At 44.0% G+C, this 22,866-nt stretch overlaps 1 protein-coding gene across 1 annotated transcript in view; it reads left to right on the top strand.

The window, feature by feature from the left end:
• Positions 1-517: 517 nt before the first annotated feature.
• The window catches only part of CDH2 (cadherin 2), a 208,860-nt gene continuing 186,511 nt past the window's right edge, over positions 518-22,866 (top strand). Inside the window, exons 1-2 of the mRNA XM_050941947.1 lie at positions 518-1,058; positions 17,225-17,336. Of these exons, the coding sequence (XP_050797904.1) occupies positions 987-1,058; positions 17,225-17,336 (184 nt within the window). The 5' untranslated portion in view covers positions 518-986. The remainder of the gene's footprint in view (positions 1,059-17,224; positions 17,337-22,866) is intronic.

The following is a 22,866-nucleotide window of genomic DNA, read 5'->3' as shown; positions in this document are numbered from 1 at the left end:
TCCACCCCCACCCCCCAGCCCTTTCCTCACTCTGTTGTTTCCCTAATTACAGACCAAGTTCCGGGCTAATTTGTATTATTTGTTTGTTGTCTGGTCGCGATATCCACAGGGTGCCGGGGAACTTTCCCCTCCCCCGGCTGAGAAGAGCTCAACCTACATTTGCAAACAATTCACAGACACCCCCCGTGACTCCCCTCTGGCTGCAGCAAACCCTCTGCTCCTGGGCGGCAGCTGCTGCCCACTCTGTGGGCGGATGATGCCTGGCGAGGCAGGGCTGAGCTGCTGCGGGTAGTTGGGTTCCCATTGGCCGCGCGGCCGGCAGGGAGAGCCAGGGAGGAGAAGCTGCCAGGCGCAGGGAAGGCGTATACACACACACACGCACGCCGAGAGAGAGGCAGCGGCTGCTCCGGCTGGCATTGTTATCATTGTGCGAGCAGAGGGGTTTGTGCGCGGGGCTGCTCGGGGGAGGGGAGGGGAGGAGTGAGAAAGTGCCGGGGAGAGAGAGTGGGGAGCGGAGCATGCAGCAGAGCGGCAGCAGCGGCGGTGCACAGTGGGCTGCCTGCAGCGAGGAGACCTGCCTGCCCTAACTCAGCCGAGGAGGACGCGCTCCAGGAGCAGGGAAAGCAGCAAAGGAGCCGCTGACGAGCCAGAGCCGGCAGCGGCATTACTCGTCCCCCTGCCTTTTGTTTGCCCATCCTCCTCCTCCTTCTCCACCAGCCCATCCCCTTCTCTCCCTGCACCAAGGACGGAGGGAAGCAGAGGAGCGGCCGCCTGACCCGGTGCCGAGTTTCACCCAGCCTCCGTCGCCTCCCCGCTGCACCCTGCACAGGAGCCAGCTAGAGCAGCCCCCGCCACGGGCTCGGCGCCAGCCCAACGGGGGGGCAGACAGCGCCCGCAGCCGCCCCTGCTCCGCTGATCCCCGCACTTGCTCGGCATCCCGAGACCGCTGGTGGCCGCCGCTCCCTCCCGCCACCCACCCCGCCTCCATGTGCCGGATAGCGGGAGCGCCGCCGCGGAGCCTGCTGCCGCCGCTGCTGCTGCTGGCAGCCCTGCAGCAGGTAAAGGCGGAGGGGGGTCGGGGTTGTGGCTCTTTGTTCCCCTGCTCGCGGCGATGCGGGAGAAGGGGAACGGGGGGGACGGGGACACGGAGGGTGTCTGCGCTGCCCCGTAGGCTGGGTCTGTTTTCTCTGCCCCGGCAGGGGGCTGCAGGGAGCAGGTGGCTGCTTTCAACGGCTGGGGCTGGGGCGAGCCGAGGGGCAAAAAAAAAAGGTTGGGGAGACGCGAGCCGGTGCCCGAGCCTCGGGCTGGGAGGGCGGAGCTGGGACCCCATTCCCGTGATACCCCCGCCTGGGGCAGGGACTCCGGAGGAGCTGGTGCCCCACGATGAAGGGATGGGAGCTGGTGGCTAGTTTTTCCGAGAGCGAGAGCTGGTGCCTTGCTGCGTGGGAGAGGAGGTCCGCTCTGCCTGGGAGCTGGGGGCAGGGAGACCAATAGTAGGAGTGGGGGTCCCATTATGCTTGGTGTTAGGGCTGGGGCAATTGCGGGGTCCCCTGGGGTTGGGAGGACTGGGAGGGAGGGCAGGCAATAGCGGGGGTCCCCTGGGGTTGGGAGGACTAGGGGGAGAGGGAGGGCAATAGCGGGGCTCCCTTGGGGTTGGGAGGACTTGGGGGGAGGGAGGGCAATAGCGGGGCCCCCTGGGGTTGGGAGGACTGGGGGGAGGAGGGAGGGCAATAGCGGGGCTCCCCTGGGGTTGGGAGGAGGGAGGGCAATAGCGGGACCCCCTGGGGTTGGGAGGAGGGAGGGCAATAGCGGGACCCCCTGGGGTTGGGAGGACTAGGGGGGAGGGAGGGCAATAGCGGGGGTCTCGTGCTTGGGCTGGGCTGGGAGCTGGTTCACTTTTTGCTTGGTGGACCGGCTAGTAGGGAGGCAGGGGGCGGACTTCGTGTTGGGAGCCCAGCCCGTTTCGGGGCGCCACCCCCGAGGTGCTATCGGTAGCGGGCACTGCGCCCCGCAGCCCGTCTGCTGGAGCTCCGGCTTTGGGGAGGGGTCTCCGGGGATCGCCCCCTGAGCTCCGCTAAGGAGGAGCAGGCAGAACCGCCGCCGCCTCCCCCAGCCATGTGCCCGCTAATCCTTTCCCGGGAAGAATTTAATCAGCCGCCTCCTCCGCTTGGCAGCCTCGCCTGCCCCCGCTGCTACTAACGGGGAATTTCGCCTGCCCCCTCTCCCGGGAGGGGACCCTAGCGCCTGGGAGGCCAGGGAGTGTCTGGCGCCTGGGAGGGTGTCCCTGGGGTAGGGGTCCGTTCAGTGTGAGGGGGAGTGGCTGTGGAGCAAGGGTTGAGCTGAGTAGTCTTAGAGTGGGCTGGTGCTCCCAGGATTGGGGTCCTGTGCAGCCTGTGTTTGGAGGGGAGGTAAGTTTAGGTGTCCCTAGAGTGGGTGAGTGTCTTTGGGATGGGACTCCTCTGTGTGTGTATGTTGATATGGAGGAGGGGGAAATATCCTTTGGAGGTCGAGGGAGGAGTGTGTACTTGGGATAGAGTGATCAGTGCGTGACTAGGTCCCTAAATTCCGGGATGGGTATCCCCACCGTATGTCCTCCTCTATAAGGGGTTTGGGTGCTGCTGGCTAGGGGTGGGATATTGTGTTTCTGGTGGTTGGGTGCGCATCAGAATTAGAAATGGGGGTTCTTGTGGTGGAGTGGGGTTACCCAATTCGCTTGTCTTTTCTATGGTTGGAGATTGAGTGCTCCTGGGTGGGGTGTGTGGGATGAATGTCATTGTCTGGGTTGTTGGCATTGCTATGAGTTGAGTGTGAAGCTGGGTGCAAGGGGCAGAGAGGGCAGTAAATCTGAGGGACAGATGGCACAGATCATCCCCCTTAATGGTATTTATGGTTGGGGCATTTCTGGCTCTCTGGGGGAGGGGAGCACAGTGTGTGCTATGAGGAGAAGGAGGTATCACTAGCAGGACAGTGTGTGTGTGCTGAGTGGAGCAGGCTGGTAGCTGTGGCTGGCCTCTCCCTCGTCTTGCAGGGGCTGGTGGCTGGGTAGAAGGAGGCCGAGACGGTAGCAGCAGCAGCAGCAGAGTCACTGTCCATGGTGCAGAGCCTGGATTACACCGTGACACTGAAACAAACCAAAGTCTCTCCTTGTTTTTCAGATAGCTCCCCTCTCGCTTCCCCCCTCACCCGTTTCCAGTCACTTTTTTCTGCCTCTTCCCGACATTCTCTACCCCTTTACCAGGGTGTGATGGCTGCACCCCCTGCCTACGAGGTGCTGAAACATTGATTCTAAACAGCTGGGGGATTTTCTCTGTAGCTTAAGAGGATGTTAGTTTCTCTCGTGACAGAAAAGTGTCTGACTGGGCGCCAAGGTTCCTTCCATATGAAACTGCTGCCCTTCTCAGAAACTTGTTTTGATATGTCACTAAAAAGGTTGGTTTTGTTATCTGAGTTTGTGTGGGGGAGTCTGGATGGTGGTTGTTTCTGTGTTATTAACTTGGCAGAGCCTACCTGCAGCTTCTTTATGGATGTTTTTGTGTGGCCTTTCTTGTAAGTGCCTTTCTGCTTTTGTTTATACACCATATCACTTAGTAAATCTTTAGGTCATGAATTCTGCAGTAGGCTATTATTCTACCATCTTTTCATGCAGGACTGATTTTTAAATTAAAACACAAATTATGAATTAAGGACAGGAACTAGCCTAATTGCTTTTGTGTATCACTCAGCCTCAGTTATGGTTGGGAAATCCAATTTCCCTCTTGTTTGGGTATCTACTAATTCAGGTTAGGGCTGTTTTTAATAGGGTGTGACAAAGTTGGAACTTAGGTATGAAATCAGTTTTATAACCCCATATCTGGAAACTAGTCTTTTATTTTAACAGATTTTTTTTCTTGTGTACTGCTAAGAAAAAAAACTTACAATTCAGAGATGCATTCTAACTTCTTTCCATATTGACTGCTTTTGGTAAATAGAAGTTAATTAGTGAGAGATTGTTCTAAAATGTCCAAGTTTCCTATTTGCTGTTAATTTGTTTATTTTGTCATTTCAAATCTTTGTTGTATTGAAGACATAAATTATTTCCGCAAGTTATTGATGACTTCATCATTTGTTAGTGGTGTAGTGAAACAGTCAGAATTGAGTTATTTGAAAGATCATTAGAACTGGAAAAAATATCAGGAGTCAGACCTTTGTAACTTCAGTTTATGTTTGAGAAAGGTGGGATTTAAGAGCAGATACTAAACTCAGTTTTTCAGCAACATATGCAGAACATTTGAGATTAGAAACCGGCCCTTAGTCTCTGGTGATGAACTATTTTAATGTGATTCTGTAGCTGCTGTGCAAAAGCTTAATATCAGAGCGGTGGGGTGGGGAGGGAAGAGAAGGCAAAATGAGAGATTTGTTTTACTATAAGAATTGTGGGGGGAGTGTTAAATAATGAAGAGGATAGGTCATTGATACAGAGCAATCTGGATGGCTTGGTAAACTGGGCATAAACAAACAATTTGTGTTTTAATATGGCTACATGTAGATTTATACACCTAGGAACAAAGAATGTAGGACATACTTACACAATGGGGAACTGTATTCTGGGAAGCACAGACCCTGGACAATTTTTGCAGGGGTTTTGGTAGATAATCAGCTGAACAAGATTTCTTAGTATGATGCTGTGACCAAAAGAGCTAATGTGATCCTTGCATGCATAAACAAAGGGATCTCGAGTAGGAGTAGAGAAATTATTTTACCTCTATATTTCGCACAGGTGTGGCTGCTGCTGGAATACTGTGTCCTATTCTGGTGTCCGCAATTCAAGAAGGATGTTGATAAATTGGAGAGGGTTCAGAGAAGAGCCATAAGAATTATTAAAGGATTAGAAAGCATGCCTTACAGTGATAGACTCAAAGTGCTCAATCTATTTGGCTTAACAAAGAGAAGGTTAAAGGGTGACTTGATTTATTGTCTATAAGGACCTATATGGGAAACAAATATTTTAAAATGGGCTCTTCTGTCTATCAGATAGCATGATCTAGTGGTTGGAAGTTGAAGCTGGACAAATTAAGACTGGAAATAAGGCGTACATTTTTAACAGTGAGAGGAATTAACCATTGTCAAGGGCTGTGGTGAAGTCTCCATTGGTGACTGTTTTTAAATTAAGATTGGCTGTTATTCTGAAAGATATGCTCTCTTATTTTGGGGACGTTCTATGGCTAATACAGGAGGGCAGATTAGATGGTCACTTCTGGCCTTCAAATCTATGAAAACATCAACTGCTACCATTGGTGCTTAAACTGGGGATAAGGACAAAATTGAAATGGAAACAGGAAAGCTGGATGTAGAATTGAAGAAATAAGGTGAGGGAGTGGTGCTGTTGACAGAAATATGTCTACCCTTCAAACATTTGTTGGGAAGGGGAATAGCAATTAAGTACTCAGAAAAGGGGACAATACTTTTTAATCTATGAAAGATGATTGGATGGTGCTCAGACTATGGTGATGGACATATTAGAAAAAATAAGTAATAATGTGCTATGGAGCCTTTTATTCCTAAGTTGCTGGTTTGAACTTAACTTTCATTCTGTCATTCTAGGTTAATACTGTTTGATGACTATATTGGTTTTATTACATTTCATAGTAAATTTATCCATGTGGCAAAACCACCAGCCTAAGTGACATCCCTGCTAGCAGCGTCAGCGAGAACCAAAAGCAGCAAAGAATCCTGTGGCACCTTATAGACTAACAGACGTTTTGGAGCATGAGCTTTCGTGGGTTCGTCAGATGCATGTCATGTATTCACCCACTAAAGCTCATGCTCCACAATGTCTGTTAGTCTATAAGGTGCCACAGGATTCTTTGCTGCTTTTACAGATCCAGACTAACACGGCTACCCCTCTGAAGCGAGAACCAAATGATTGAATTCCTGTGTAGAATACTTGCCAGGTGTAGACTTTCATGATTTTCAGTGGAAGGGTCTATATAGGTGCAAAACATTATTATTACTATTCCAAGTACATCCACTTTTAGGGTATGTGGAAAACTTTTAACCTGGTAAGATCTGATGTCCAGATTTTATTTTCTCCTGGATCACTAAAACCTATAACCACCAAAGGAGCTACGGCCATGGTATGGTCTAGGTGTTAGTGATGTCATCCACACTTCCTGGGAAAATGCAGAAAAGTAAAAAAGAAGGAACTCTTATCTTTTTACATTGTCTTACTCCTATTATTAAACTTGCAGATACCATTAAAAGATGTTTTGTGAAATGATATGGGATCTTTTTTGCAACTTTTTAAATTTATTTTAGAATATATCGGATCTTTAAGTCTGAAACTTACTTCTTTGAGATAAAATAACTGGGTTTTGACACACAAATTACTTCGTACTGTATGAACCCAATTCATTTTGTTTTGCTGTTAAGATGATAGAGTTACATTAGCATCATATATTATGTTTATATTACATATGTTCAGGAAGTTAAAGTAAGCTTATAAATAAACCATACATTTTTAATCTGTTTATAAAGCGTCCCTCTTCTTTCCTTTAAGCCCCCATTGCCACTCACTCACACATACACACAACTTGCTCTGGTGCAATTTTGAAATACAAGCCAATAAATAAATTCAGCTTAAGATGTCAGAATAAATAATACAAAATATGTTTGGGGACTTAGTGAAGTGGCCTTATTTTAAAACTGCAATTAATTTGGCACAGGATATGTATATCCAAAAGTTTAGTTTCGCCTCTTGATTGGTTTCATCTGGCTTCTACTCAAGTCAATGGTAAACTCCCAGTAACTTCATTGGGAGCCACATCAGGCTCCATCGTAATACAGGTGATTTTTTCCAGAGCAAGTGAAACTTATAGAGTTCTTTAATTATTTAAAAATTATTTAAATAAGTATGCAAGCTATAAAAACGTACTGTATAAATGTAAGAATAGCTTGAGGAAGTTGGGAGTAAAGTTATTTTTACTCACTAGAGATCATACATAAGTGACTCATGCTCTGCTTCTTTTCTCATCTTGTGATTGTTTGTACTCACTCATTTGTGAAAATGAATTATTCCCCCATGTGTGGTATAGTCTTTTGTACCATATGATTTTTTTCCAGTTTATATAGAGAATGAGGAGTGCAGTAGAATGTCTACATACAAGAGTATTTTGGATAACTGAATGGCTTAAAATCACCTCCCAGTTTTGCTATTGACCTATAGTTAACTTTACAAAAGTACAGCATCAAAGGCTTTTTTATACATTTTGCTGAATAATGCTGTATTTTCATGCTTTGTTCTTTTATTTATAATTTTGAGAAATATATTATGGAATATATATCTTCCTTCTGTTATGTCTTTGTCCTCCTTTCTTATGTTAAAAAATAAAATATATATTGATTGAATATTGAAGTTCCCAATTCAATGAAGACTTTTACACGTACTTAAGTTTGTGTATATGAGTAGTCCCAGTGGGACTATGCACAGATGTAAAGATAAGTATGTACATAAAAGTTTGTAGGACTGGAGCCTAAAAGTGGTACTTTTGGACAACTCCCAAAAGTACTGCATATCAATTTGTCCCTGTAAGGCTAGTTAATCAGCCCAGAGTTCAGCCTTAAGATTCATTTCCTTTTTTTGGGAGGTGAGGGAGTGGAGGGCAGGGGTGTTAAATAACTTCTCTGACATGCCTTAAAATAACATGTTTTTAGTTACACTTCCTTTTTAAAAAAAGAAACCCTTTACTAAAGAAACCCAATATTATATCCATTTAAAAACTCATTCTTACAGTTTCATGAGTGCACAGGGCACCTGATTAGGATAGAGGCGGTGTCGTTCTCAACAAATGTATAAAAATCATGGTCCTTTCCCCAGCCTGTGTGCCCCAATCCTGCAAAGATGTCTTTAACTTAATTTTAGGAGGAAAAGATAATATTCTTTCTTATACACACATAGTCCCATTGAACTCAGGGTGAGCTTACTCGTGTGTGTATAGTGTAGGATGCAAGAAGATAAGTCACAGATGAAAGGAGGTGTGTGTGAAAGTGATACCTTTTTTGCTTTAAGATGATTGATGATGATGATGATGATGATGATGATGATGATTATTATTATAATAAACTAAATTTCAACTATCCCCTTCTGCCTCAGCGTAGCCCTTGTTAATTGACTGATTAAATATCGGCCTCCTTAGAGGGTTGGCCTTGAGGAAATGTAGGAGGAAGGGGCAGTGTCCTTAAATATGGATCAATTCAAGGAAATCTTATATTGTGTCAAAACCAGCTATTGAAAGAATTTTTAGTTTGTTACTGATTTGAGACGGATCAGTTTTGGTCTGGGTATCAGGATTACTCAACTTCACTTTGCAATTCTTTTACCAGTTCACAAGACAACACCCTAATCTTCATGTTTAACAATTGGGTCTGATCCTGCAATTTTTACTCAAGTCCATGGGAGTTTGGTTTGGCCTGAGTGAAGAGAGAAAATGTAGGCTTTCAATTTTCATAAATGATTTATGAGAACAGGGTTTACAGCTTCCAAAATGGCAGGTCCATCACTGCCAAGTCTTTTGAACATTTTGCCTAAATTATTGTTTTGTTTCAGTCAATATTTATATATCTGATTTATAAACACACTCATAAAAGCAATGTTTATCCTTTCCTCTAGGCGTGACTTGACATATTTAAAAAATACATTTGTACAAACTCCTCCAGGGACTCCACTTTTTCCCAATAATATATAATCATCACCCAGCACCTTAACATAGTTCAGATCTTATGATATCCCACCAATCCCTGGCAGCTAGGGAAAAGAAGTAGGCCTTGCAAGTGCTCTGAAGGTCAATAAAATAGACAGGGCCGTCCTTAGGATTTATGGGGCCCTATGCAGTATTATTAAATTGGTGCCCCTATGCCCGACTTGCTCTTTGCAACACAAACAAGCTTACAGTATTGGAAAACTTGCCACATACACTTTATTAAAAACAGTTTAATTGTGCCACCTTCATCCCTAATCCGTGCACTTCCCTCCCACCTGCGCCCCCAACCCCACGCTGCCAGCATGCCCTGCCACACCACCCCCCTGCCCAGGAGTCTCCACCTCCTTATGCCCAGCAGCCCCCATGCCCAGTGGCCCCTCAACCAGAGATCTCCATCTCTGATCCCTGTGCCCAGTAATCTCCCACCCACAGCCCCCCAAAACTGCCCAGTGCCCCTCTCACAGCCCCCCCCCCACTGCCCAGCACACCATATTCCTAAGGGAATTCAGCACCAAAAAATTAAATTCTGTGCACAATATTTTAAAATTCTACAAATTTTGTCAATAAATAAATGTGGAGGCTCCAGCATGGCAGTGGCAAGCATGGGCCACTGGCTGCACGGAGGTGGGAGATCACCCTGCAGCCTTCTCCCTCCCCTCTCCTCCTCTCTGAGGATAGAGACTTGGCAGTAAGATACCTCTGTGTGCACCTCAAAAAGCCACAGGGAAGTGTTTTACATGACGTCTGGGACGTCTGCCATGACCCAAAATCCATTTGAATGACAAAAAAGAAATACACCTCTACCCTGATATAACACTGTCCTCGGGAGCCAAAAAATCTTACTGCGTTTTAGGTGAAACCATGTTCTATCGAACTTGCTTTGATTCACCAGAATGCGCAGCCCCACCCCCCTGCAGCACTGCTTTACTGCATTATATCTGAATTTATGTTATGTTGGGTTGCGTTATATCGGGGTAGATGTGTAGCTGATACCAATGGCTGAGTCCAGCACTCATCCAGGTCCTTGCTTGCCACCGCACTGGGCCATCAACTCCCAAATGGCCGTTCATTCACCCTAAAATAGAGGATTTCCCTCTAATCCTGAAAAGTAAACAGGTGCTTGGGATGTGCCGTTTAAAAAGAAAAGGAATTATATTCACACACCAGTCTTTTTTCTGCCTTGATTTACACACCTGGTTGCCACACATGGGATTGTACTGGGTATAACTCAGCACGCAGTTTCAACAGTGCTTCAACAGTAGGACTGGAGCCATAACCAGCCAAGTCTCATTTGAACAGTGGCTCTTGTTTGGGATTATTTAAGGCAGTTTTTAAAGGTCTTTCCCAAGGGTGAGGAGGAAGGTGCTGTATTCTTGAAGGGACCTTTAAAATCCCACTCAACTCTGCACTGTTTAGAACTCTCTCGTGTTCAAAATGCTACCAGCTTGAGAGACAGCCTTTGAGATACTTGGATCTACAAGAAAAAAAAATCCCTTTCTCTAAATAAAAAGTTTTCAGCTATTTCAGCCTTGTCAAGTGCGAGTCCATCCTCCTTCCCAGCTAAGTGATCATTCCCTTCCTTGCATTCTGCAGCCCTGATTGCTGCTTTTCTCCTCCAGGTACATCCCCCTCCTTTTGTTTTAGTGTCAGTTTCCTCCTGTTGACACCCGAATATTGTGAATGGGCAGGAAAAGCAAATACCACCTTCTTTTATTTTCCTTAAACTTTCCCTCCTCGCCAGCCAGGTTGTGCCTCTCCCTCTTCCCAGCACCCATCTGCTGCTAATCCCTGGGGAAGGAAGGAGAGAAAAGTGATGGTCCAAAGGGGATCCTTGGCATCTGGACTTAAACTTCAGAGAAGTGGGAGGTGGAGTGAAAAGGAGACTAGGAGAGAAATTGCAGGGAATTGCCTGCCGGTCAGGGCACATGGGCAGAAGAGGGGAGAGATGCAGGTACAGCATGGGGCTGCTTGGAACAGTTGCTCTCCCCCAGGGCCACCAGCCTGCTCCCTAGAAGGCCCTAGCGCGTTTGCTGCTCGCTCACTGAGCCAGACAGAGAACCCCCCCCGACTCTTTTCCCTTCCCAGCCCAGCTCCCCCCAGCCATCCCCAGTCCAGTTCCTCCTCCACCTCCCCGTTCCCTGAAGTCCTGTGCCTGGCTCTATCCCCCTGAGCTCAGCTCCCGCCCCGCAGCCTCCGGGTATTTCTCCCCCCCTCCCCTGTTCTATTCCCAGCCTTGCCCTGCCCCCCCACCACCTGGCCTGGCTCCCTCTGCTTGCTCATATGGAGACTTTGGCTCCTGGCCCCTCCCAAGCTGGAGCCCTCAGCCCACTGGCTGGCTAAGGAGGGAGAGAGTGAGTGGAGGGGAGGTGCCAGGGGGTCAGATCGGGGAGAAGCCTGTTGGCCTAGTGCGGGGAAGGGGCCAGAGTGGAGTCCGTGCTGCAGCCAACGAGGGTGGTGCCTCAAATTTTCGGATGCCCTACGCAGCTGCGTATGCTGCATATGCCTGAGGACAGCCCTGAAAGTAGATTTTAGATACGTTAACAGCGAAATATTTTGTAAGGAGCAGCATTATACATAATGGCAAATCAGATTTAGGAAGTGTGTGTGTTTTCTTTTTAAACTGTGGAGCACAATTCAAAATAGTAGTTTTGTCCTTTTATATTCTTCTAAGATATATAAAGATGGCCTCAAGCTTTTCCAAAGTTTCGTTTCGTTGTCTGTCTTTTCAAAATTGGAATATTGGGATCTTTGTTCTCTATGCTTAATGGAAACCCTTGGCCTCTTTGGTGGATCAAATATTTTAGAAGTTTAACTGTATCACCTGCTCTCCCAGTTGTACGAAAGGAGAGCTGCAACTCTAGCAGCCTCATGTTACATCAGGTACTCCCAACGATGCACTTGTGCTCTAGCAAAGAGAGTGAAGTAAGGACCTGGTGTGTGGGGATGGGACAAAAGCAAGAAAATGGTGTTTGGAGTTCTTTATGAACTGAAAAGCAGTAGTCAGTGACAACAACTTTCGTTTTGCTTTGCAATTCGTTTTACAATAGGAATGGGTGGAAAAGCAGATTTTTGTCATTTGAGGTAAAGTAAGTATTTTAAAGAGAACTTAACTGTTGGTTTAAGAATCAACGATTTCTCATTTGAAATCCCCTGGCTTAATGGGATACAACACCAGATTAGATCTGAAGAACTTTTACTGAAAACCAAATCAGGAGCATTTTAAATACAGCCAACTGAATAACCATGAAGAGGTTGCTCTGAAGCTGAATTTGGAAGCATTGAGCTTACAAAATAAAAACTTAAACGAAAGGAACATTTCTTCCATCAGTTGAGGCCAACAGTGGAAAACAATGCCCCAAACTTGCAAAGAATTATGCATAAGTTTAGGTTTAAATTTATGAGTAGTCCTACAAGGTGAAATCTTGGCCAGCATTAAAGGTAATGAAAAACTCTCATTTACTTCAGTGGGGCCAGGGTTTCACTCATTGACTTTAATGGGACTGCATCCTTATTTGAAGTTAAGCACATACATAAATGTTTGCAGGATTGCGGCCCAAATGTAACATTATGTCTGGCCACAATTGCAAATTAATGTGCAATTATTAAGAAGAAAGAGCTGAACTACTCAGTAGTTTTCTGTGTCTTACATTGCAACTTTCCGTAATGCATGGAAACCAGAAAATAGACATGATTAGAAACTACCTATATAGTTAGGGTAACTAACTGTAACCGAGGTTAGCTTAGCTTGGGTGTAAAGCCCTATCTGCGTTACTGTGTCCTGACTGTTTCTTCCCTCACGTGTATATGCCTGGGGGCATATCCTGTTGTTCTTAGTGCTGAGATGTTCCATGCTTTGTTCAGTTGTGGGAGAACTTGTCTATCTTTGGGGGCAGGAATGGGAAAAGTGGAGTCAGACTGCCAGCATTTGAGTGACTTAGCCTGCATCCTCAGTGCTGAGTGTCTGGGTTCTAGTGTGAGTTAAAGTGTAATCCAGGCTCTGACCTATGCCTCCATCTGGATAAGCTAGCCAGGGCTTAAAGCACCTCCAAACCCTGGTAAAAAGTTTGTGGGTTTCTTTTTTTTTTTTTTTTTTGGGGGGGGGGGGATGGTAGAGGGAGCTGAGCTAAAGCCCAGATAAGAAGCTGGGTTAATGCTGCAGTGAAGATATAGCCTGAGGGTATGGCTACATTTGGAATTTCAAAGCGCTGCCTCGGCAGCGCTGCGGGAGCGCTGCCGCAGCAGCGCTTTGAAGTGTGAGTGTAGTCAGAGCGACAGCGCTGGGAGAGAGCTCTCCCAGCGCTGCATGTAAACCACATCCCTCTTGCAGCGCTCAGGGGGGTGTTTTTTCACACCCCAGTTGCAGCGCTGTAAAGTGTGAGTGTAGCCAAAGCCTGAGGGCTTGTCTACATCACAAAGTTGCAGCGCTGGTGAGGGGGTTACAGCGCTGCAACTTAGGAGGTGTACACATCTGCAGGGCATCACCAGCGCTGCAACTCCCTGTTTGCAGCGCTGGCCGTACTCCGGTTTTGTCTCGGGTGTAGAGGATCCAGCGCTGGTGATCAAGTGTAGACACTTACCAGCGCTTTTCTTGACCTCCGTGGAATAAGCAGGTATCCCAGCATACCTGAGGAAGCCTCTCTGGTAATCAAGCAGGTCTCCTTCCCCGGTTTGCTCTCACGTTCCCCGAACCCCCGTGCAAGCAGGTCTCCTTCCCTGCGGTTTGCAGGGGGGTTCGGGGAACGCGAGAGCAAACCGCGGGGAAGCTGGTCTCTTTCCCCGGTTTGCTCTCGCGTTCCCCGAACCCCCGTGCAAGCAGGTCTCCTTCCCTGCGGTTTGCAGGGGGGTTCGGGGAACGCGAGAGCAAACCGCGGGGAAGCTGGTCTCCTTCCCCGGTTTGCTCTCGCGTTCCCCGAACCCCCCTTGAAGCCGCCTAACAGCGCTGCAGTGTGGCCACATCTAACACCACTTGCAGCGCTGGTTGCTGTAAGTGTGGCCACTCTGCAGCGCTGGCCCTATACAGCTGTACTAATACAGCTGTAACAACCAGCGCTGCAAAATTGTAGATGTAGACATACCCTGAGATGTAAAATTTCAGTGTTGCCCCGTTCCAGGCTTTAAAACTCCCCTTTAAGTCAGAAGGTTTTGTATTGGTAACATTGTTTGCAGTTGCTATCTGTATTAAAACATAGATGTTTCAGTAATCTCCTCTTGTGGATGAATATACAGTTAATATTATATTCTGCTCGAGGTGGTCTTCTGGACTGTGCTAGTCAGAAAAAACCCTGTAAATTACAACAATACGTCTTATAAACTCCGTTTCCTTCTTGATTTGGCCCAGACAGTAAGGGGAGGAAAACAAATTTCAGTATTGATCATGAGATTTCATACTTCTAGTTCAGATTGTTTTTCTGGAAGATATTGTCTTTTAAACCTAGCAATGATTTTTAATACTTCTGAGCTGAACTTGATATGACCCAGATCTTGCCATGGCTCAAGCTATAACTTTATTTAATTGAAAATGCATAACACAGGTTTTGTTAAGCATTAAAATTCTGCCTCCCCTTGGGATTTTATTCCCAAAGAATGTTTACAATGGACTATATTTGGGAACAGCTACTGTCTTTTGTTTCTGGATAAAATTGAGGGCTTGCAAATGAAGGAATAAAGAGGTCTCTTTATTCATGTCCCAAAGTCTTTGTTTCACTGGGCATTGTTTCAGTTGATAAGAGTTGTTTCGTACATATAGCTTGTTGGAAAGGCTGAAGGGTTCCCAGGCATACCAGTGCAGACTTCTAAAAATCCTGTTACCTACTCAGTTGCCCACCCTGGATTTATTTGTTTCAAGGATACCATAAAAGACTATTCCCCCCTCCCTTTTTTTTCCCTATCATGTTTGCTTTGAGATCACCTTGCACAGTAGTTTAAACAGTTCCTTTTTATAATTATGGAAGCTATATGAAACCATTTTAATTGAGTTATAAAGCTGGGAAAAAAGGAAGATTCAGTCATAATTATTTTTGATTTACTAGTTTTTCAATATTGGAAAAAAACCTCTGAACATCTTTGTCATTTATAAATATGATATTTAGCTGAGCTTTCAGTACAGGTCCCTCATAACTTAGTTATAACTTTGTTTGCAGTCTTACATTATTTATATATAGACTTTATAGACAAAAATGCTTAAAACAAAATGTAAACGACAAATGCATATATAACAAATGCATATATATATATATATATATATATATATATGCATTTGTCGTTTACATTTTGTTTTAAGCATTTTTGTCTATAAAGTGTAAAAGCATGTAAGTAATTGCACATAGCTGGGAGATCTGTGGTGCACTTTAAGTCACAATTAAATCCAGTCCACAGTTTAAATTAATTGGACACAGACACGCTTGACAACTAGGAGCCCTCTTACAGGTGCTTACTCTTATAAAATGTACTACCTCACAAATGGATGGTAGGTTAATTAAAAATAAAATTACAGTATGCTGACAGATTTTCTGTTCTGGTACAACTCTTGAAATGAACCAGGATCAGCTGGATGTGGGTTCAGCTGAACACTTCAAGAATTTCTCCAAGTGATAAAATTCTTGTAATAAGAGTTGGAATGCTGACTACCAATATGTGCCAATGGAAAAAAAGACTTTGGTACATTTATCTAATGAGTGAAAAGACCCGAGAGCCATAAAATAAATATGTTTGAGTCCCATAAGACTATCTAAGGCAGTGGTTCCTGAACTGGGGTTCATGAACCCCTAAGGGTTCGCAAAATGTTACATGGGGTTCTCGAGGGGGGAAAAAATTCCCTAATGGCAGACAGAGCAGTCCCTAGGAACCCCCGGCAGCATGAGGCCAGCAGCCAGAAGCCCCTGGACTTCCAAGAGCTAGGCAGATCAAAGCAAGCATATCTATCACACTGAGGAGTTTTAAACTTCAAGACTCCTTATAAGAAATGGAAAGGGAGGTGGATATTTTTTGCTGTTTTTAAAATTAATAGGCAGTTAGTATTTTTTAAATTATTATGAATAACAAGTTTAAGCTTTGTTGTCACGTGCGTTGTTTGACTGGACTGCTCAAGACCTGAATGCTTGTGTACCAGGGACTCTTTGAATTGGCTTCTTAAATACCTCATGCTGTTTCACATCAGATACTCCTTGATGAAACATAGGAGTCTTGTCTTATAACAGGCTTATTCAAAGTGATACAAGCTATGAAAGTAAGATCTTGGAAGAGTGTTGCCATTTTCATAATGTAATAAAAATACTGTAGTGATTAATAATAATAATAAATACTGTGTAATTAAAAACAAATGTTATATTTCCAAGATCACTGTTTTCATAATTTATACTCCGGTAAAGGAGAAAATCCCTGGAAATATTCATTTTTAGGAGAGGGTTTGCAAGACTTGACATTTTAGTGAAAAGGGTTCACAGGATGTTAAAGTTTGGGAACCACTGATCTAGGGGAAGTCCAATGTGTTGTTCTATTATGATCACAAACACTTCTTCTTTTGTTTGATATATTATTTTAAACAAAGTAAGTACTAGGATCATACCAAAGATGCCACTGTGGCTTAAACAGCATGACTGTTTGTAACCATACAGTATTATTTGGCCATATGTAAACTAGAATTTTGCTATATGTGTGCCATTAATGTAAAAAATGAACCAAATAGAAAACCTTAGTTCTTTGCCTCATAGAATTGTATGTGGTTACTGAGGACTATGCATAGTTGATAGGTTAACTCTTTAACTTTAAAACCTGCTTGGAAATAAAGGAGAAAAGTGAAAATACCCGTTTTAAATGTCTTTTGTGGAAGTTATTTTCTTCAAACTGTGAAAATGATGTGCTATTTTTTAGAAGTGAGATAGTAAACTCAGTTTCAGTGGCTAATATATTGCTGTGTTATGCTGATTTAGTAATAGCTCCTTTTCTCTTTCTCATAGAAGGTGATTGTAGAAGAAGTATGTGGTCTTTCTATGATCTGTTTAAATATAGGTTCAACTGATTAAAATGTTGCACTTGTGATTTTTTTCTCCCACCTATTTAGCCACTGAGCGACTGCAGACGCAGAAAAGTACCCACAGCCAAACATTTTAAACTGATGGTTAAATCTCTCCTCTCGAAAGTAACATATCCATGTCTGATAAAGCTGATCAGTTTTGTGCAATGTTTATTTCCAGTAGAAGGAATGTTTTTGGTCTCCTCTGTGATTCCACTTCAGTCTCAATGACTGTTTTAGTTGAAATGTTCAGTTGTTAGAGGAATCAAAATTGTGTATTATTTAGATCTTACGAGACAAGTGGGATTTGTTCCTTCCATTCCAGTTATCAAAAAGATTAACCCTTTGCCCTCAGGCTTCTAATTGCAGCTATTTAGAAACAAAGACGGTGTGGTAACACAACGGGTTTATGCCAAGTGGAATGTTTCTCAGCTGAATGGGATTGCAAGTATTACATAAATTTTGTCTTGCATTTCAGGCACCAATAAAAGCAACTTGTGAAGGCATATTATGCAAGACTGGATTTCCCGAAGACGTTTACAGTGCAGTCATATCAAGGGGTTTAAACGAAGGACAGCCTCTTCTCAATGGTATTGTTAGAAGAGACATTCTGTTTTCTTATTATTTGTAATCTTGAACATAAATTGGACTCAAGGGATTCTTTTAAACTTCTTAAATAAGACCTTTTTTATTTCAGCCATATTACTTAATTTTTTCCTCAACTGATTATAAAGGGACTTGAGGGAAAGTTTGTTGACCTTAACAGTAACTTGTGAACCTCCCACTGGCAATAATTTGGAGATATGTGAGTTCTGGCAAACATTCCCTTGACTCTCTCCTAATGTACTCCTCAGCAAAGACTTCATACTGAACTGTATTTCTTATATATTGCCTCCCAGTAATTGCACTGTTAGCATACGTCCTCACTGTGTTACTAGAAAGGGCGCTTACATGAAAGGGTCATGCATAACTGCAGTCCTTGTGGTCAGCGAAGCACTGAGGCTGTTCTCTTACTATTCCTTTGGAGGCCCACCTTACTCCAAAGTGGGTGGGAAGAGGCACAGAGAAGACAGAGTCATAGCTCCGCTGTTCCATGTGTTGGCCAGTGGAGTTTACCAGTCACATGGATGTAGGGGAGTATGCTGTACCCCTTCAAGAGGTGTAGCAGTGTGCCTGGTCCCCCTGTGCACTGGGGTCTCTGGGAGGAATCCTGCCAAAGAGGCAGAATATCTCCAGTGATACCTGTTGGGCAGCGTGACTCTTCATCTCCCCAATACAGATCTATGTCTTAATGGCACAAAGCCCAGAATGAAGCTAACAAAGTCCTAAACTCACAAGGAACTCTGCAAGTGCAGACTCTGGTGCCTATGCAGAATTTAACTGAACTTAGTGGGACTCTCCATGGGCCCAGGTATCTTCTGGACTGGAGATTTAATATGCAGTTCTGTATGTCTATTTTTGGGGAGATACAGATGTTGTTTCTCTGTCTAGAATGCAAGGTGGCATATTTCCTAAGTATTTATTAGTGTATAAAATTGCACCTCAATAGTTATATTTAAGTGGAATAGTAGAGGTCAGCAGATGGTCTAAAATGTAAGAAATATGCATTAATTTTGCTGTTTTATAATTTGTGAATATCAAAGAAATTGCTTTCTAGCTAACTTAGAAATTGTGGAGCTGATCAACAGGATTAGTTTCAGGCAGTTTCAAATACATCTTAAATAAGGACTAATTTAATTCCATTAATTGTTTCTCTCCCATATGAATATGGCTACACAGATCAAGACATTTAAATGAAAAGATCTTTCTTAAAGGAAGCCAAAACACAAACAGATCCTTGAAACAAAAGCATTAGTCTTGATTTAGCAAACTCTGTGTAGCAGTATCTCCCTATAATTATATTTTACAGATCTGTTTTGTGTTTTTTACAACTATAATGGAAATTTGAATGCAGAAATAATTGATTAACTTTAATGTATTAGAAATGGAGTTATTTAAGTACTCTTCTGCTTTATTTCAAGCAACTAAACACTCTCCATTGCAGACTTTATTTTGTGAAAAGGGTAGCTTAGAAATTAATATAAAAAATTGAAGTAAATATTTTACCAAATTGAGGTAGTCTGGTATGAATAAAGATGGAGATATTTTTATTTCCCCCGTATGTGAATTGGTTATATTTTTATTACTTAATGCTTATTTTACAGTAGCACCTACAGTTCTCACTGTGCTAGGTGCTGTACAAACACATCAGATGGCATTGTCCCTGCCCTGAAGAACCTGCAATTTAAGAAGACAAGTGCTTGTGGAAGGTTCAGTTTGGAAGCCCTGGAGACAGAATGCTTCTAGTTAATCATAAAACAGACACCACATAGACAGTGAAATCTCCCTTACGCTGCTCTGGTCTGTCTCCTTGGCAATTCAGTCTTTGCTCTCCTCAGAAACTTCTGACAAAGCTTTTTCCTTTGATTTTTTTTAATTGTTTGGATACCTGTCTATTAAGAATTGTACTGACATACTGAACTCATTTCATATCAACCATCTGATGGTAATGACTTTGTCACTACTAATCTAAGCGGGGTTTGAGACAGTGCCATACAGATGAAAGACTTCCCCATTCATTACCAGCTCCATGAGCCACTCACCACGCTACTGATTTTTACTTTTTAACTAAGTGTGTGAAGCAATATAGCCAATCTTCCCTTGAAAGATATTAAAATGTATGACATTTTATGGAAGTAGGAATTGAAAAAATGTGCAATGCATACAATATGTATCACATTATGTGAAATAGCATGAACTAGTTGAAAAATGACCCGGGGGAGTTTGTCTTCCTACCACAACTTCCTCAGTAGAATTATTATAATGGTTAATTCTTTTGAAAATTTTGACATGCTTAAAAGTATATAATTTGCTGTTACACATAAACATACAGTCCATCATTGCGTGGCTTTGACTTAAATGTAATAATACTTTCATTTTGAAATACGATTGTTGTGAAAAGCCTATTTTCTGATTATTAAGCTAGATGCAGATGACAATTGAAGTTAAGTATAGTTGCATGACATTTGCTTTCTAAAGAAAAATTATGGCTCTGATTCTGATCTCATGAGTAAATAGCCTCATATCTCTAACTCCTTTGAAGTCAGTGGAGTTACTTCAGATTCACTCTGTAATGGTAGGTTTCCTGTAGGGTTTCAGAAATGAGAGCACCAAAGATTTTTTTGGCTATGCACTTGGATATCACAGGCAAAGAGACTTTGTCTATTTTACTTCTGGCAAAGAGGATAATAATGACCACACACTTTGTTTTCTTTCATAAAAAATGTTGACTCAGAAAATGACCAAGCATTTAACACTTTTTCGTTAATTCCCTTTTGTCTTAATAGTTAGCCAACATCTTTAAGGTTTCTATTTTTAGAATATTATGTTCCTCTCCCTTCCAAAATTTAAATAAAAGTCAGACTTATGTGAATGTTGAACAGAGTGCCAGGCCTGAGAGATCTTTCAATTGCACACTCAGTAAGATGCAACAGATACAGGGAATCTGTTTTAAAATATTTTATGTGGACGTTTACTGTACAGGATGTTGAGTGATGTTCCACAGCTAATGAACCACACTGGGTCTTGTATTTTCTATATATATTTCTATTTCTAGGTTCCTTCACCTGTAGTCTGTTCTAAAGAGGTGGTGGGGAGATTTTTGCAATATTGAATTTTTGTTTCATCTTTAAAAATATTTACACTTTTTCCAGCAGATGTGCCTCTAATACAGAGTTTCCTAACCTGTAGGGCTGTCACAAATCTCAGACTAGTCTGGGATGTGTGGGGAGCACAGGAATAGGCTGGGGAGAGGAGAAGAGAAGAGAGGAGCAGTACGGGCAGAGATGGCTGCATAGTTCTACCCCCACTCTCTGCTTTCACAGCATAGGCTTTCTGTGGCAAGACACCAAGCCACAGATGGCAACCATGTCCTGCAAAAGAGGCAGAATGTAATAGGTGCCTCACAATGGGACATTTTGCAAAAAGCGTGCAGATCATCAAGAGCAGTAGAAACAATCCAAGAGGATGTTTTGCAGTGGGGAGCTTAATAAAGATAGGAACTTCTTGGTCAGGGAGTTTTCTAATTGCTGCTTTTTAAAGCATGGCTTTTGTGTTTGTCCTCACACTACACTTGCCTCTTTCTAAAGGTAGAGGAGTAGGTAGTTTCTTGAATTGTTGCCTGTCTTCCTTTCCTGTTTCTACAGCAGCTCCTAGAGCCAGCAGCAATGGGAACTGTTTATATGTTTAGGGGTGCAGGCTCTGATAAGCTCGGCCCACAGGCTCAAGCATCTCTTGTTTATTTCCATTTCACTTGTGTCAGCTGTCTGAGTTCACGCAGTCCCTTGGGGTGGGAGGTAAACATTCTTTCATTTGCAAGTTAAAGTTCACAGCAGGATTAAAGAATCTTAGCTGTCCTTTTATCTTAGAATTACTTTGTCCGTATGATCGAGATGCAGTACAGTCATGCTACTATGCCCGAATTCATAATGGCTCCTAAAAGTAAACGGAAGATATGGGGACTGATTTTGTACTCACTCTCAAATGTTTTACACCATTATTATTCCAATCATTTCATTGGAGTTACTCTGGCTTTACATAAGTTTAAATGAGCTCAGAATCACACTTACTAGGTTTGCAGAAAATTAGAAATCTCTATGACAACAAAATGGTATAAAGAGCCCCTCACTTCTCTTCTAATCCCTATTATGATTTAGCTGCAGACATAGCTGTGTGCTTTCTTGATAGAGATTCACCCTAGAGCGTCTCTAAAGACAATTCTCTGGCTTTCAGGGGCTAGAGTCAAAAATTGATTCTTTTGAGTCTGTGTGATCTATTGGCTAATAGGACTTCTTTACTGGAGGGCAAAACTGAGGTAGTATAGTAAAACCTAGACACAATTCAGAAGCAATTCCAGTTTGGAAGTTAAAGGTTAAAATACACCTCTCTCTCGATATAACGCTGTCCTTGGGGGCCAAAAAATCTTACCGCGTTATAGGTGAAACTGTTATATCGAACTTGCTTTGATCCTCTGGAGTGCTCAGCTGCCCTCCCCCCCCTTCCCTCCCAGAGCACTGCTTTACTGCATTATATCCAAATTCATGTTAAATCGGACCGCGTTATATCGGGATAGAGGTGTAGTTTGAAAAGTTTGATATACACCAGAGGCGGGCAAACTTTTTGGCCTGAGGGCCACATCAGGTTTCATAAATTGTATGGAGGGCCGGTTAGGGGAGGGGATCGTGGCCTGGCCCCCACCTCCTAACTGCGGCGCCCCCCTTCCCCCCCGGGGACTCCTGCCGCATCCAACCTCCCTGTTCCCTGACGGCCCCCCTGGGACCCTGACGCACACACCCCTGCTCCCTGTCCCCTGACCACCCCTGAACCCCTGCCGCCTCATCCAACCTTTCCTCTCATTCCTGACGCCCCCCCCCCCCAGGACCCCTTCTCCCCGTCCCCTGACTGCTCCCGGAACCCCTGCCCCGACTGCCCCCCGCCCCCCCATCCTGACTCTCCGCCCCCCCCACCCCCATTCAACCCCCTGACTGCCCCAAACCCTATCCATACCCCCACCCCCTGACCACCAACCCGAACTCCCCTGCCCTCTATCCACACCTCTGCTCCCTGCCCCCTTACTGCCGGGCTCTGCAGCTGAGCTGCCCCAGGAGCTCACAGCCCCACTGCCCAAAGCATTGCGCCTGCGGCGAAGTGAGCGAGCTGAGGCTACAGGCCAGGGGGAACAGCAGGAGAAGGGGCAGGAGGTAGCCTCCTGGGGCAGGAGCTCGGGGGCTGGGCAGGACAGTCCCACGGGCCGTAGTTTGCCCACCTCTGATATACCCAAATGAAAGCAAAAACCAGAGAGAGATAAAACTCTACCTTTAATTTACTGCCTAGTCTGTCCTTGTCTTGACCCTTTGTGCCTGCATGCTCCAAGGAAGTATAATCAGTGATTTAGGTGACATAACATATGCCTTGGAATACTTAGGGCAAAAGAAGGTAAGTTAAGGAGGGAGTTTGATTTTAAATATTGATGTCCTTGCTTGTGCTGATTTGTCATATTAATTTGTTTTTAGTTTAGCATGA

The sequence above is a fragment of the Gopherus flavomarginatus genome, chromosome 2 (genome assembly GCF_025201925.1).
Source record: "Gopherus flavomarginatus isolate rGopFla2 chromosome 2, rGopFla2.mat.asm, whole genome shotgun sequence".
Lineage (NCBI taxonomy): Eukaryota > Metazoa > Chordata > Testudines > Testudinidae > Gopherus > Gopherus flavomarginatus.
This window is presented reverse-complemented; position numbering and strand designations above follow the sequence as displayed.